General features: G+C 33.6%; 1 protein-coding gene across 1 annotated transcript; it reads right to left on the reverse strand.

Annotated features, from left to right (window-relative positions):
• Positions 1-11161: 11161 nt before the first annotated feature.
• LOC110370299 (toll-like receptor 6) lies at positions 11162-16388 on the reverse strand. Its single transcript, XM_021326046.3, has one exon. It carries the CDS (start codon positions 16192-16194, stop codon positions 12157-12159), a length of 4038 nt encoding a protein of 1345 aa, XP_021181721.3. The 5' UTR covers positions 16195-16388; the 3' UTR covers positions 11162-12156.
• Positions 16389-17243: the final 855 nt, after the last annotated feature.

Here is a 17243-nt window from a genome sequence, read left to right on the forward strand (position 1 = left end):
GAACTAATAGAGTCCCGGATTTTTGGGCGGCAAACGTGGGACCGAAGCCAACAAGCTGAAGCCCTTTTAAGACAACTCTAATGAAATGGTGACACAAAACCAAAATGATAGGAATTATTATTATGATAAGTATTATTTAAATATTATTGTGACATTTTATATTTACTTAGGTTCTTATACACTATTAATAGATTTAGTAATAACCAGGAATATATCAGTGACGACATTGCCCTTTTCGTAAAATAATATTTGAAAATATTAGTTGACAAATATTTCCTTTACCTGGGCAAGATTGGTATAGGTTAATATTGACGTCTAAGCTTTTAATATTACACAATATTTTGAAACTTATCTGCAATAGTCGTTTTATATATAGGCCATAAAATAACTAAGGTGAGGTTTCATTAAATCGAATAAAATTATTTTCATGAATTGATGAATTGTGTGTGTAGTCTTAACAGTCCATTTAATCGCAATAAAACAATTCCTATAAAAAACTCTAATTGACATCATTACTACAATTGTATTATGCGTCGTTCTATTACTAGAAAAAACCTCCCAAGATGAACTTATTACAATAAAATTAGATCAAACAAAAAAAAAAACAACAGAGGGTAAAAAACTCCCGCGTCGTCTAAACAAACACTGACTCACCTAAAACTTACAAAAAATCACCATGATGAACTTTGTCAAGGTCAAAACATTTTAATCGAAAAATTGCTTCAGTTTTTTTTCCACTAACAAAGTTGTTTCCTACATTTCTCTTACGGAAACTTGAGCCCAATTACTTGTCTCGTTAAGGCCAGAATAGCGTGTATGAATTATGGTTGAAGGAGGGCAGATGATAGGCTTGTTACCGCTTTCCAAAAACAAGGTCCGAACCCCTTCGGGCGGAATTGATAATTTACTCGTTCGAAGGGCTATCATTAAGGTCGTTGGGTATAGAATGATTGTTGGTTACATACATACGTTTATGGAGCCCAGACGGCGGCATAAGAAGAACAAACAATGTTTCGGATCGTTAGCATCAGAATTATAACGAGGGGTTATTATGACGTAACAACGAATTCCTAATTTAAGTCCGATGATCTTTTGCAGGTGGGTCTTGGGTATCCGGGAATTTGGAATTAAGTAGAGTGACATAAAATTAGCTGTCAGTTTGACAAAATGATACCTTAATTTCCAGTTTTGCGTTTGAGTTTTAGATTTTTGCAGCTGACAATTTTTTAAGCATACATTTTTCATAAACCTATTTTAGTTCTTTAGGTTTTTACAATAATAGAAAGATACAGTTGAGAAAAAACCAAATGAATTTTAATATAAAAAGAGGGATTCGAGGAGTTAGGATATTGAAAGGAGAAACCCAAAATAAAAGGAGTAATTCGTAAATAATGACATTATCATTACCAGTTAAATAAAAAGCACTTTAGTAAAAAAAACACAGACTGATTTCATTGGTAGTAAGCACGACATGGGACGTAAAAAGTTCAAACATAGAACATTTCATGGTATGCAGTTTGTCCAACTGCGACGTTGCAACGATAGCGTTCATAAAAGTGCATTGAGAATGATACATCTAATTATAAAGCTGCATAATTTTTATTTTTATTTAATTTTTATTATTATGTTCCAGAAAAATATTGTCTACAGTAAAAAAATATTTGTGTCAATGTTTGGTTACAGAAACTAATTACGTAACATTACAAAAACCAAAAATCACTAATCATGCATTTTCGTGCATAAGGGCTTTTTACGTGTAAAAGCTATAGTGTGTGTTGTGTGTACCATTTCAAGATAATCTGAGCTAGGAACTTTTGATACAACTCTGAAATCGATATTTACTTTCACATGCAAATTACAAGAATCACAATCAACTAAGTAAAAACAATTATTCCATCAGCGAATTCCTGCAAACCAACATTTTGCATACATCTAGCAAAGCGCCATCATTTCTCTATTGCGACTCGAATACCAGTACTTTTGCACGTGATCCCTGATTACGACGTTAACAAGTGTAATAACTGTAATTTTAAATCTAACCACAGTTCTGTTCTTAGAACCGTTCTACCTTGTTTCCTTTGGTAAACGTGGTTGGTTTTTTGCTGGCTGAGTTACGCCTAACGTTGGTAATGTGGTGCTCGAATTCAGCAATTGATGACTATCCCATTGTCTGAGTTTTTGTAGATTTTTGTGCGGTGGTTCATACTTGAGCCTAGGTTTTTTTTTGTGCTTGTAACACATTTCGAATTGAACACCGTGCGTTATATCATATTCTATATCAAAAATGTCTTTGCAAGACAAAATGCGAATTAAGGAATGATATAGGGAAGCGAGCTTAATGTGCCAATTTACATATACATATATACCTACCTATTTTCGATACCATACAAAAACGTTTAATGGACTAGCTTCTGTTCAAAAAAATGTACCAAAAGATTCGCATCACGTATTATATTTCCTTTAAAATTGCAACAATAAAAATTTCTTACAACATACGATTGTTATCGAAGAACTATCTTTTATAACGTCTAATCGCCATCCGTCATTTTGTGGCCGTATCGTTTTTTCTTCCGGTACCACATTTCTTACAAAAAATGTACTAACTCTTATATATAAAGATATAGAGTTGATTTTTCAAGTGTCGTGTTTTCAACAAATTCGATTCGTATTTCGTTCACGATGTATGACACAATTGTTGCAACCGCCAGTTTCCTGTAAAGCGATACCCGGTTCGACCCTGTGGGTGGTTCCAAATGTATCGAGTTGCTTAGAGGGTTGTCACTTTGAAGTAGTCAATGCACGTGCTACGGAAAATGGTGCGGTTTTTGAAGTTGAACTTTTAGAAGAAATGCTTTTGGCGACTGCTAATGTATGTTAGATAGATTTTGAAAAAACAAAGAAGTTTCAGTCAAGCAATAAGGCTACTTTTACTGGTATAATAGGCCTGTTAAACCTTTTCCTTCCTGATACCTTAGAAGGGTCAAAAGTCCCACAAATGTCTAATTGTTTTTAGTCAGTGTTTTGTCCGGCATTGATATACATACTATTAAAATTACATTCTTCTTGTCGCGTATGTCTGCCGCTCATCATTACAAAGTCTTCAGTTTTCTAAAAAAAATCTTAATAAAAATTAAATGTCGCACCCATATTCGTTGATCTAGCAACCGGTATCAGTTAGTTTCATAAGCACAGTACACAGACACAAAGGACTAGCGCAATATTATATTATTTTGTATTGTACCAATTGTCAATCGCAACAACTTGGCCTGTTAGTGTCGCGTACTTGTATTGTGCGATTTCTGGACCGAACATAGTAAATACCAGTATCTACTTCTTCTCATCTAAAAGCTGCTAAGCTAATTTGAACTTTAATATCTAAGAGATAAAGTTGCTGCAGTTTTTCTGCAAAGTAAAGGGTGTTGTAGAAAAGTTTGTTGGCGAACTAAAGCCGGTGCGGTCGGAAGTGGTCATTAAATTATGTATTTGGTATATTGCAGCTGTTTGTAAGTTTGCCGGTTTTTTACTCAAAATTTTGATAGTGAAGAATTATTTATTACTTACAAAGGTACCGAAATTTTATGTTGGTGTCGATACGTGATGGGTATGCGGCCTATGGTGTCCAATAATATTTATTAGAATTTAATAATTATAAAATACTTTCATACTCCAAACAATAATTTTGGAAATTAAGTAACGTTATGTTAGTTAAATAGTTATCGCTTATTGACAAATTTAAAAAAATACGCGCCTCACAGTTTACACAAATCAATTTTCGATCACAATATTTGTGAGTAATATTGTTATTACCTAATAAATTAAAGTAAGCAACTTATTTGACAAAAGATATAAAAGCTATCACTTTACAAACCGCTGTCCATATCGCATTATTCGCGTGACTAGTTCAGAAATACAATGTTATAATGCGTTTGGTACAAAAGAGATATATTACGTTTAGTTACAACACCTTTCAAAAATATAAAAGCAATTCGTTACGTAACTTATAAATAAGGTTTAAATAGACGCTGTCAGTACTTACTAGACCTATGTACAAAATATTTGGCAAATAAATTTCTAAACAAGAATGCAAAATAAAAATCTTGTTGCTCATCTTTATATGCTATAATGCTAATTCGCTGATGAATTCAGAGTTTTATTCTCAAACGAGGGAGCCATGTGTTTACATCAGTTCGGTTTTGTTAACTTTCATCCCTCTACAAACTCTCAAACAATATTCAAAACTATATTCTTAAAGTGACGTCACAGCATAAACATTTACAAACATCCAGAATTAATAACTTTAAGGTCAAACCCTACGATGTGGCTAACATTGCGACACATGACAATGACCTATAATTTATTATGATAGCCCGATATTATGTGTATGCAAAAGCCAACAAAAGAGCATCGTTAAGAAGCATCCGTGTCAGTTTTTATTGAATTCAGTAATCATTCTGTGTAATCGGTGACACGTCATTTTTATTTATTTGTATAGAGATGTTAATACCGCTGCATTCGCTAAAATACGATTTTTATATCCAGGCGAGAAACAGTTACTTAAAACAGTTTAAAAAAGTTTATTTATCTTATTCTTTATTGCACACTAAACAGTAAATACATAAGGAATACAGAAAGTTATGTACAACAGCAAGCTCAACCCAGAATTGGGTTCTCTTACAGCCAACCTTAAAGCGATAGAGATATTCGATAGAGGTAGGGTAAATCTTAACTCATGTATATTTGAAATTTCAATGCGATAAAGCTTAATTCCAGACAGATTTCAAAGCTAAAATTAGAACACCTAACAGTTACTCTATATTGTCACAAATCACACCAAAACGATACACGACACACCTAATCACCAACTCTCTATACACACAAGCCTACTAAGCCACATTGTAACACAATGGTTCAGTAACAATATTTTGAAAGCTCACAGAAAACTGCATGGGACACAATATAACATACATTAAAGTACCAAAAGGTACCATCGCGAACAATGAAGCATTCATGACACGAGACGACTATGGAAACGGAAGTTGACACTGCGATGTGCCAACATCTCGGTACTAGTAGGCTTTGTTTACGAAGACTTCCTTGTACACGATTAGATAAAAAAAAAACTTAAAAGCTCTGCCCCCGGCCTTGCCTGAAGAATTTTGGATATTTGTAAAACATAGCATCGAAAATACATACATCTTTAGTTCTTACCTAGTGTGTACCTACATGCATTTTTTACTGTCGATTCGATTTTGAAAAAAAGTTTTAAAAATACATTGCGTCGAATAAAATGTTTCATAGTTCTTTTTTAAAAAACGATTTTGATTCAGTCTGTTTGTAGGTGTTTGTATAGAGCACAAGTATTTCATTTGTTTCCGTTTGTTTAGTCATCGATCTAATCTAAATATCAATCAGCAGTTTTGTGGTCAGGTGCCATAAATTATTCAAACAAATACTGAAAAGTGAATCACTACAGTGGCTCACCATAATGCTCCAACTTTATACAGTATTATCACAAAAGCTAACGTCCCAATTTGATGGCAGAAAAAACTGAAAAAACCCTTAAAAAGTAACAACAATATTAGCGATCAATCTGAAATTCAACTAACCGTCTATATTCTGTCAAACTGACGTGAACCAACGCACCCAATTTGACACACCTATCGCCTCTACAATCTAACCTTTTACAACTAAAAAATTATGCATTCAAAACTCGATCTTACTGCGTTACAATAAGATTGAATTAAGGTGTCTAAGTAAGTTTGTTGATGGTAGAATATACGGGCGTTCATTCACGAGATTCACCCAGAGATTGTGGTCCATCCATCAAGCCGAATGTCAAAACTAATACGGAACGTTGTCCCGTGAGATTGGGATTCGTAATTATGTGTTTCAATGCATCGAACGTCATCCGATTAAAATTGGCGTCCAATAGGGGAAGACGGACGACGAACGAGATGCGTTTGAATTACTTTGTTGTAGTATCGTGATTCAGTTCTAATGGGTGAAGAAATTAAATATGATAACATCTGATTGACACGGTGATGGAACGGGTCAGGGGTAGCCCGCACGTTGAGTATGCGAAAGTTAAATGAATGTGGATCATAGTGGTATGACTTGTCAATTTTATTGTTTACCCTTCATCATTGTCTATTGATAATTCCCTCAAAATATTTGTGTGGGGAAATAAGTCAATAGAACTTTACTAGCACCATCCAGAGTTCACCAATAAATTTCTAGTACCTAATCACAACAATTAAAAGTAAAGTAAGTACATATGTATTACATATTATTAGTACCCATGTTTTTTTTTTTTTATAATAAAGCACCCTTAGTACCCATGTTATATAATATATATTTATTAACCTAGCGAACCAAGTAAATACTACTTACACTACTTACATCCATAAGACATGAGATACTTAGCACAAAATCAAAAACTTTCATTTTTAACACGGAAACAATTATTTGTAAATTGGAAAATAATAGTGACGCTTCGAACTTTGTTAACTTTCTTAGAAATTCCACAACTTTTAAAAGAATCTGTCAATGCAATATTACTTGTGACAGAAAAGTTAATTTTCACCTAAAAGTATGTCGTGGTCATTTGCACTATACTAATTTGTACTTTTAGTATGTTTAGCTGAAAACTGTTGAAACTGTTTCTGTAGTTTTAAATTGCAAAATCTGTTAATTTTCGCAAAAATATGTTAACAGTTAGGAAAATAAGTGTGAGGTGATTCATGAAACATGATTCATAAAATGGCTGAAACATAGACCAATAAGTAAATCGTCCAACTGTATTATCTATGCAAAAAGGATGACTTTCATATCGTAATATAGGAGCAGAAAAATTAAGTAGTACCTACATATAATCATAGATACCTACTATTTACAATTTGCGGATTCCATACGTATTGACTAAGCTGCCACTTACAAAAGAAAACCTTTCTATTCCTTCTTCATATAAACATCGCCAGATTACATAAATCATTTTATTTTAATTCGCATGGTGTAGCATTTAGTCATAGTGGAACTACAATTTTCCATTGAATGTAATAAAAGTAAAAACACCCTTTAAACTTATTAAAAGCAGCCTTTAAAACTGAACCATAGAGACAATAGCATCATCAGCGCACAGACGAACAATAATGTTTATGATTAACTTATGCAAATATTTATCCGTGATTAACTCCGTGTTGACATAAATTGCCCGGTTATACGCGCCTCGGTGGTTATGGAGTCAAAACATCGACTATTTATACCCAGTTTCGATATGTTGACTCTGTCGTGTTAGTTTAGTCAATGTCTTTCATAAAAATAATATAGACGGTTTATGGTATAGCAAAATGTGTCTTCTTTAGCTTTGCTTTGTTTGAAATTGGAAAAAAGGTTGTCTATGTGTTTTATTGCTGGCTGTTAAACCTATTTTTTGGAGTAGTTCAAAATTAGAATACAGTTTTAACGAATGTCATTTCTGAACATCATTTCGAATTTTTATCTTCGGGATTTAAAATTGTTTTTGCAAGCTACCGATAGCGCGCGAGTTGAATGCAGTCGGGGTCTGAGGTAAAGAGCCCCCCGCCATCCGCACGCCCCACCTCGCGCGCCTGCAGTGTAGTACTGTGCCATCCTTGTCAACTATCATACCGCATTCCTAAGCTCTGCATTCAACTCGCGCGCTATCTGTAGAAATGTAATTAAAAATAAACAATGGTTACAAAATAAAGAAAAATAAACTACAGTTTAAATTTTCATTAAGTTGATCTTGTTGTCCACAAAGCCATTAGTTAATTTCGCGGTTCAATAATTACGACAGTCAAAACAAAGTCTATTTTGTGGTCGTTCATTGAACTTAGTAAGTTAGTTTAGAACCTACATAAAATATTATTTACTGATGCCTTGAAATATTCTAAATCTCTAACTGGTATTGAAAATTAAGGTACTTTGTCACGAAATGATAGTTCTCGTGTCTTCTAAATTATTTACTTAATAGAGGTTTATGACCTTGCGCAAATATCAAAATCAAAGTAGCATAGACTTGACTGTGCTTCAAAAACTATTTGATGTTGACAATCGCAAGACTTTTTCAATGCAAATTGCTTACCACAGAGACAACAGTAGTACCTACATACAATAATAATTATAGAATAATTTAATTCTAATATAGAATTGGTTCTAATTTCAAAATTAGGTAAATATTCTTAACAAAAACAAAGCCCCATAAAGAACAGGCAAAATGATTGTCATTTGTTTTTCGAGTTCTCTCAAAATGAATCGTCTTGTCGTTTCGAAACAACAGATGTACAGTTTTGAATTTAGAATATAAATAAATGTAACTAAATACGAAAGCTTATTCTAATGGTTGGCACCATCTTTTACTTCGGTCCTGAGTTAGAGGTGCGATGCAGACACATCAATATTGCTAAGGGCTCCCCACAAAGACTTAAAGTTAAAACTAAATCTTCAACTTGTTTTATATTTTACTTGAACTTAAATATTATACTTATTTAACTTAAGTTAAATATTATACTTATTTAACTACAAGTGGTTAGTGACTAAACTGATAAATAGATTTATATAGGACAAACAATACATCTTGTTAGACTGCGTATTGGAATTAAAACTAGTGGTTATTTCCGAACTGGAATAACACTCTCTTATAGGTTCACATCGATCTTATAGGAGATCTCGAGAACAGTCCAAGTGATTCATTAATTTACTCTCAAGCTGATTCATAATATTTTAGTCAATAGTACATTCAAACAAATATAATGAGGGTCATTAGATGCAACGAAATTATTTAAATGACTATTAAACTAACAGTTGCTGAGTTAAAGTTATGGTAATCATTGTTTATCATTGCATTTGCTAAGTTAATCATGCTGATATAATTATTCATACAAATACTAACTTGATTGTCCTTTGAAAATACTATTACTATTATTGACATTTCAAGATTTAAATGGTAAATGCTGATTCGCAATTAACATCTGAAAATTTGGAGGGCTCACGCAATTCATCATCATCATCTCAGCCATAGGACGTCCAATGCTGAACATAGGCCTCCCCCTTAGATCTCCACAGGTACCGGTTGGAAGCGACCTGCATTCAGCGTCTCGCAATTGATTCTGAAAAATAATATTTTAACGTTTTCTAAATCTCTGACACCACAAGACATTTTATGTACTGGACAAAATAGTTTTACTGAAAATAAACCTGTTTATTTTATGAACAAGCGCAGAGCTAACTTTCAACGTGCAGACAACTTAAGAATTTGTTATCGACCAATAAACGAAGCAATTAAGGTTTAAAAAACGAATTCCATTGATATTGGAAAACGAAAGTTCATAATTGGATACGTCGTATCGCTATTGGGTTATTAAACGGTATGTAAAAGAAATTGAACAAGAATTTTAAAATTTCTTATAAGTATACAACTATGTCTGCCTTTGTTAATTAAAGTGAAGAATTCTTAGTATCAAAATTAAAATTGACGCATCAATACCAAAGCTAATCATGAAATTCACAAAGCATTTTTGATCAAAAGAATCTTAAAACTCATCTTATTAGACTCATTACATTACTTTTCAATAACCCCTCAAAATCGTAATCAGCCAAAAAACGTAGCCACTTAAAAACGTCAAATAAATAATAATTAATTTAACGAAACTCAGTTGGAATCATGAAATTATTTAATTAAAATGAAAATTATATCTTTGAAAAGCGATCTAAAGGCATTTAATATTAAAACAATTAAGGTGCAGGCAAATTGATGAAAAATAAATTATTTGAGCGTGCGGATTGCCCTGACTTATCTGTTTTATCTTTATTGACATGACAATCAGCCAATTAGAGAATCCACACGACGACGCATTGTCGGCGTTTGTGTGACAAAACATACTCGTATAATACTCTGGACTTGCAATTAGCCATTATATATTACCAACCTTAATATACGGCCTATTGTCGAATGATAATATAAACAAAACATATTTATGATCACGATTTTCTAATTTGTTTTAGTATATCAACATTTCTATAGAGAGTTGAACAAAGTCATGAGACATTTACTCCTGTTTAAGTGAATAGGACATCTGGGAGTCACTTGTTGACAACTCTGATCTATTTACCGAATGATATCCCTTATCGGTTTTTAAATATTGTTTTCAAACGTCAGGTCTTCATGATACTGTTAATGAGAGTTCAAAGTACACTTTTCTTTTTGGCTTAGCAACTTATTCTCGATAATATGCTCTAATATTTTGGTTGATATTTAGGGCACAGGTTATATTATATTTAGGTTAGGTGATGTTTAGGGGTGGGGTTTAGCCGACCCCAACATAGTTTGGGAAAAGGCTCGGAGGATGATGGATGATTTAGGGCACAGGTACAGGGCCACATTCAGTTACTGACTAGTAAGAATATTTTTAGAGGTAAAATTCTTAAAAAATATTATTCCTTACTAACTCAACTGCATTACTTACCCACATACTGCTTGTCGGGATTGTTTATAAAATCAACCTAATCAAATTGGGGACAAATTGCCGTTTGGCAGAGATGAAGACCAATTTTTTGATGTCCTTTAGTTAATTTTAAGATTTTTATTTTACTGGTTAAGTATTACTTGTTAAAATATCTTGTTAATATTCTGACACTAACCTAGTCAATTAACTCTTTACTATTTTGTTTAAAATAAATATAAGTAATATTTTAAAAAGTTAAATATGATTGCTACAATACGTATTAGAATAACCTCTAACTTAATCTATTTGTAAGAGGACAACAAAATGATATTTAAAAAATAGCACTTTTTCTTAATAAAAACTGATGGTTATAAAGGTTCTATTTTTAGGTCTATAAAATTACTTACTTCAATTTCTGTAGTTTTTTTTCTCGTTTGTGTATGTGTGTGTGTGTGAGTATGATGGTCATTTAATTAATTCTGGTATTATTAAATGAATAGAGGCTTTACTTCAAATAAATAATTTCAGTGCTCATAGAAAAATTTCTAAGGATATGCCCATGTCGTTTTTCAATTAAAGAAGGCAAATGTTATATTCTCAGAGAGATCGCTCCATGTTAGAGTAATTAAAACCCAGTGAAATTATAAATATTCTTGCCCAAATTATGTGAAAGGTTCTTTAGTAAATGAAAAACAGGATAAGTATCAAAACGTCAGTATAATTTATTACGTTTTCAAGATATCTTTGTACATTTTTATACAAAACAATAATTTTCATTATGACTAATAATTACAATCCAAAAATTACATTTATTTTCAAGTTTATAATTATTAAATCTAATATCACGATTTAGCTTAATTATTTTAAAATAGGTACTCAAGCGATACATCTAAGTATAGCCAATAAACGATAACATTGCAAACATATATATTGTTATATACATTTTCGTTACAATAATAATTATGAGTAAGCACATTAATAAGTGTAACATACCTATATACGTTTTCGTACAATCACAAATAATATATTTTTAATATTTAATACAAAATGATGATACGAAAACATAACAGTAAGATAAAATATTAGATTTTGACTCAAAGGTTTCAGAACCAGAATAATTTATTTGTTCAGTAATACAAAATGAGAAACAAATAATAAACCAATTACTTTGGAATAAATAAAGACAATTTACTATAGATTTACTTTCAATAAATTAAAAAAAAATAATAACTCATCCAATTTTAAATGATAAATAAGTAAACAGCCATACACATTAATATTTATAATTGTGAGTATGGGAATTACGTTAAACATCTTAAGCTATTTGGTGTTGCGTTACAGTGACTGATCTGTGAAGCTTGTCCACATTTCCAATAAACTATGTTAATACAATTAATAATAATTTTAATATTTGAAAAATGTTACCACAATCAGACTCAACATTTTCACACGAACTTTGTACAAATATTGTTTCATTAAAATACTCGTATTCTTGTAAAACATCTCGACTCCCGTAATGCTTATATTACGTATGTGAAAATTGACAAAATGTACGACAGTAAGTAACAATGTATTTACAATAAATAAATTAATTACAAAATGTGTATGAATATTTTAAAAGTGCAAGCTTTAGTGCAAAGGAAATGAAATGAAAGACTTACTTTATTGGAGAACCAAATACCGACAATTACGTTCAAACAAAGTACGTGCGCCCCTTATTAGAGGCACTCCCGGTTATAGAGCGCGGAACAGTCGGCGAAATATCATCTACCCTAGAATATACGTGACCACTGCTAGGGGACAGCCTCAGGTCATAATTAAACCGAGGACAAGTCCTGTTGTCGATCGACATGTAGCTATTGTTCGAATTGTTCCCTTCCCCGTACGTGTTGTTGTCCGACGACGGAGAACTTTCATTCTGAGACGATTCCCCATCGTTCCTCTTACAATACTGTAAGGAATTTGTGAAATTCTGCTTTGAGCAACTATCGTTTGAGACCGGCATTGTCGTGTATCTCAATGTCGGAGTCTGACGTAACGACTTCTTGAATACGCTCTTCTCGGAGCCTTTTACTGTGATAATAGTGTCTGTAGAATTGAGTAAAGCGATGAATCGCTCCCAGAATCGCGGATCGTTCCAAGATACATTCTTGTATTTATCTAAAACGTAACACAATTCATCACTTATTTGGTTGTTCTCCACAACTTTGATAAATATGACTTTGTTCATATCGCTACGATTCAGAGATTTTAAATAACTAAAAAATATGTTTTTGAAATGGATGTCGCAGAGGTCGTTGCAAATAAAATTCGTTGTTAGAACAATAATAAGTCGCTTAGATAATTTTGAGGATTTCGAGAAGCTGTCTAAAGTAAGAATGTTTAGTGAGGCTTCGTTAGGGGAAAACTTTTTGGAAGTCATTTTCCTGAACTCTATTTCTGACATTATGTTATGATATACGAAATTCGTATCTTTGGTATTGCATATCACATAGTAGTCATACATGTGATTCGGAATACCTTCCAACACATGATCGACATTTGGACAAGATTGTTCTTTGAACAAGGGAACACCATATTTTGTGTACAACCAGTCACTAATTTCATATCGAAATGCATAAAATATAGCACCTATCAAAAAGATTACCACAAGGATAATTATAACGCCACATATAACTGCAAAGTAATTATCCGGAAGAAATATTGACTTTGACACAATTTCATCTCTAGATACAGTCGGGTCACCTATTGATCCCATATATTCTTTACAATGGCTCAATACCGAAGCAATAGTTATTTTAGTTGGTTTTCCTTCTGTATCTGTACACAACATTTTCTCGGGGTCCCCTGGATCTCTTCTAAGCCACGAATCTAATTCAGCTATACTCTTACAGTCACATGAATATTGGTTCCCTTCAATAGAAACGTGAGCCAAACTTTTGGAAGACGAAGCCAGTAATTTCCAAGGAAAAAAGTTGACGAGTTTATTATCGTCAATTCTAAGAACCGAAAGTGACTTCAAAGAGGAAAATGTATTATTCGCAACATGTACTATAGCGTTGTGATCTAAATATAATTCATTTAAATTATTAAGATGAATAAATTCATCCCCCTTTAACTCTACTAACTTATTATTTTCCAAATGCAAAACTCTGAGAGAATCAACACCTTTAAAAGTTTGATTATTCACTTCTTTCAACTTTGTGTTGTTCAAGTATAAAACTTGGAGTTTCTTTTTGCCTATAAACACGTGATTTCCCAGATGGCTGATGTGATTTCCATCTAAATATATTTCGGTAGCGTCCATTGGAATTCGTTCGGGCACTTCGGTATAGCCGGCGTACGAACAATCTACAACGTTCGCATTCCAAGTTATGTCGTGATAGCATCTACAGTTATTTGGACAAATCATTTCACAGTCACATGCAACAAAGTCACAACAATGACACAGAGCAAAACAATGGCTCTCGTACGGACAGAGAAAGTCGGAAGGTGACATGTCTATTATCGTCTTTTTTTCTTTGGCCCGCGAATGGACCAGCGTACAAAAGGCTTTATCTAAATCTAACACGCGCGGGTATTGTCGACTGTGACTCAAATAATTAATGCGTTGAATCCATTCCATTGAACAGTCACAAACAAATGGGTTTCCGCTTATAAAGAACTCTGGTAAATCACTATCTTCGTCTATTTGATCTAACCTAAACGTGTTCATGTCGAGTTGTACTAGTTTATTGTTATTTAACGCTACAGTTGATAGCCTTTGTAGCTTAGAAAACGAACCAACTTGAATGTTTTGTATATTGTTGTCGTTCAAATAAAGTTTCTCAACAGATTTTGGTATTGATGTCACAGTTATTTGACTTATATTATTAAAACTTAAATCTAACAATTTAATATTTATAATTGAATACATATCGTCATTAACAAAGTTTTCGATATTATTTTTATGGAGATCTAGCCATTCTAGGGTTGAAGGGAAACTTCTGAAGTCAAAAAAGGTTAACTTATTTGCTGACATATTCAGCCAAACCAAGCTATTTAGAGTATTAAAAATTCCATCAATTTTTAATATTTCGTTATCATCCAATCTCAAGAGTTTTAAATTCTCATTTTTCCTGAAACATCCCGGTGCCACATGTTTAATTTTATTAGACGCTAAGTTGAGTAACTGAAGTTGTGGTAAATGCTCAAAAGTATCTTCATTCAAATATGTAACCTTGTTATCAACTAGACGTAAACCAAAAAGTTCTGACAAACCCCTAAAATTTTCACGATTCAGATGTGTGATGTTGTTGTTACCAATATCTAAGGATTTTAACGATCGCAGTTTACGAATTGATGAAGGCATTGCGGATAAAAAGTTGTCACCTAAACCTAAATCCTCAATGGCTGTCATATTATCAAAAGCGTTCTCCTCGATGTGTTTTATTTTATTGTTATCTAAGAACAATTCGTGCAAGACGTGTAAATCTGTGAACAAGTGTGTATGAATGTGTACAAGTTTATTGTTTGAAAGTGTAAGGGAGTGCAAGTTTCGCAACTCTCCGAATGCATGCTCGTCTATAGCAGCAATTTCATTATGCTCTAAATTTAATTTCTGCAAACTATACAAATTTTGGAACATGTGACGATCTATTCTATTTATTTTATTATATGAAAGATTGAGTATAACCATACGAAGTAATCCTAAAAATGTCCCCTTATTTATCCACTGACTAGTAAGTTCATTATGCGATAAATCCAATATTTGTAACTGATCTAATCCTTCGAAAAGCCCGGGAGGCAGAGTATTTATAGTGTTATTACTAAAGTTAATAACATTCAAGGTTTTAGAGTCAGAAAATAGTCCAGGAGGAATATCACTCAAAAAGTTACTTGATAAATTTAGAACCTGCAAACTGAGCAATCCTTCAAAGGCACCGTCTTCTAGGGTAGATATTGCATTGTTTTGTAGCAACAATTTTGACAATGAACGTAACTTTGACAAACTATTGCCGGTTAAAACAATTAAGTCATTATACGACATATCAAGAACCTCTATAACTAAATTACAACTTCTTACACTTAGGTTTTGCTCTCTCAGTGAATCGGAGAAACCAATAGTCTTTATGTTTTGCAAGTGATTATTAGTCAGGTTCAAAGTTTTCAAACTGTAGAGAGGACAGAAAGTCTCCGTCTTAGTGCTCCAGATGTTGTTGTCACTTAGGTCGAGTTCGATTAACTCGTTCAATCCAGCAAAGGCCTGTTCGTGCAACTCCATTGTCATCGCAGACCACTCGCTGTTGTGAGTCGTCACGTGCAGACGTTTCAAGTCGGTGAAATTCTCAAAAGCACGTGCCGGTATCTGTCGTATCTTGCATTTATCGACGACTAGGTCTCTTAGCTTTGAAAGAGTTGTATGTTTTCCCGTTGACTTTTCCGCGTGAGCAGTCAATGTGCTTTCGAAAAACAAAATTTCACTGCACTGGACGTGTAACGATATCACGTCGTCGAAATGTGTCCTACTGATATTTTGTAACAGGTGGTCCAAACTGCTTATGGTTCGGATCTTGCAGAAAAGTACCGCGTTCTCCGACGTTTCCGCTTCGAGGCTGCGGTACGCGCACTCGTGCGGCATTTCGGCCGCGGAGTTCCTCTCGATGGCATGACAGTAGAACAACACGTACACTATGATTCGATTAAAAGTTCGGTTCTCGAGTCTTTTCACGACAGTTTGTTTTATTAGCATTTTACGGTCAAATACGAGCTGCGGTGAGGCATCGAGGTCGGCAGTGCCATTTATGAGGGAGCGAATTGGTCGATCGCATCATAAATATTCACGCGTTGGAAGTGACATCGCGACTCGCGTGGCATGCCAGGGTTCAGCGCGGTAGCGACAGGCGTGTGGCGCGTCCGGCGGCTGCCCACCGACTGAGCGGCGCTCTGTAACTCCGCCCCACGGCGTCGTACGCCCCGCGCTGCCGCGCCGCCCCGGCGTCTAAAGAAACTTCATCTCATATTATCAAGGGTGCATAAACCGTTGAATTATTCCCGTGCGGGTGTATCGAGCATTAATTATAAACAAACTGAGATCTAGTTTCGTAGAGCTTGTTGTTGTGCTACAACTTTTTCTTTAGCACTGGGGATTCTAGTTTGATTCTAATGGGACGTTGTATACATTTTTAAGTTCTTAACATTAGCTTTAAGTTTTTAAAACAATACGTTAAGTTGTTTTAAAAGCAGTTACAAGAGTCAATGCTTCTCATGAGTGTATTTTGTATTAAAATCGCTTAAAAGAAGAACGGTAGCACTCTAAAAACTTGTGTTCATTGAATAAAACTTGGCTTTTTTAAAGCGATACCTACTCTTTTTAAAAAGGGGCTAATACTGTTATTTTACGAACACCTGTTGTGTCTTAAACAAGTTCGGGAAACTTTTTACTCAGGATCGTTCTCGTGAAAATGGGATAAAAGACTTGCAAAATAGTTTTCTGGGACACCACATGGTTCTGAAGTTAACATGTTCTCTCATATTATGGTCGACGAAAACCTCTTAAAGCGGCGCCGTCTTTTTGAGAATTTTTCACTTTTTCCAAGTTTTAGGTAAAATGTATGACATTGCATTTACATAATGTATTGTATAACAGCACGCATAATGCTTTTTTATTAGTTAAGTGGGTGTAGAAAAGTGTACCAATTTCATCATATGAAGCGAAATGACATCATTTTTTTAAAGCACTTAAGCAAGTTAAATCTTTTAAAAATCCAACCACTTTCATACAAGGACAAAATAAAAAAA

The sequence above is a fragment of the Helicoverpa armigera genome, chromosome 7 (genome assembly GCF_030705265.1).
Source record: "Helicoverpa armigera isolate CAAS_96S chromosome 7, ASM3070526v1, whole genome shotgun sequence".
Lineage (NCBI taxonomy): Eukaryota > Metazoa > Arthropoda > Insecta > Lepidoptera > Noctuidae > Helicoverpa > Helicoverpa armigera.

Coding starts and splice junctions, on each gene's coding strand:
- LOC110370299 (XM_021326046.3), bottom strand. CDS start 16,194: ATGCTAATAAAACAAACTGTCGTGAAAAGACTCGAGAACCGAACTTTT.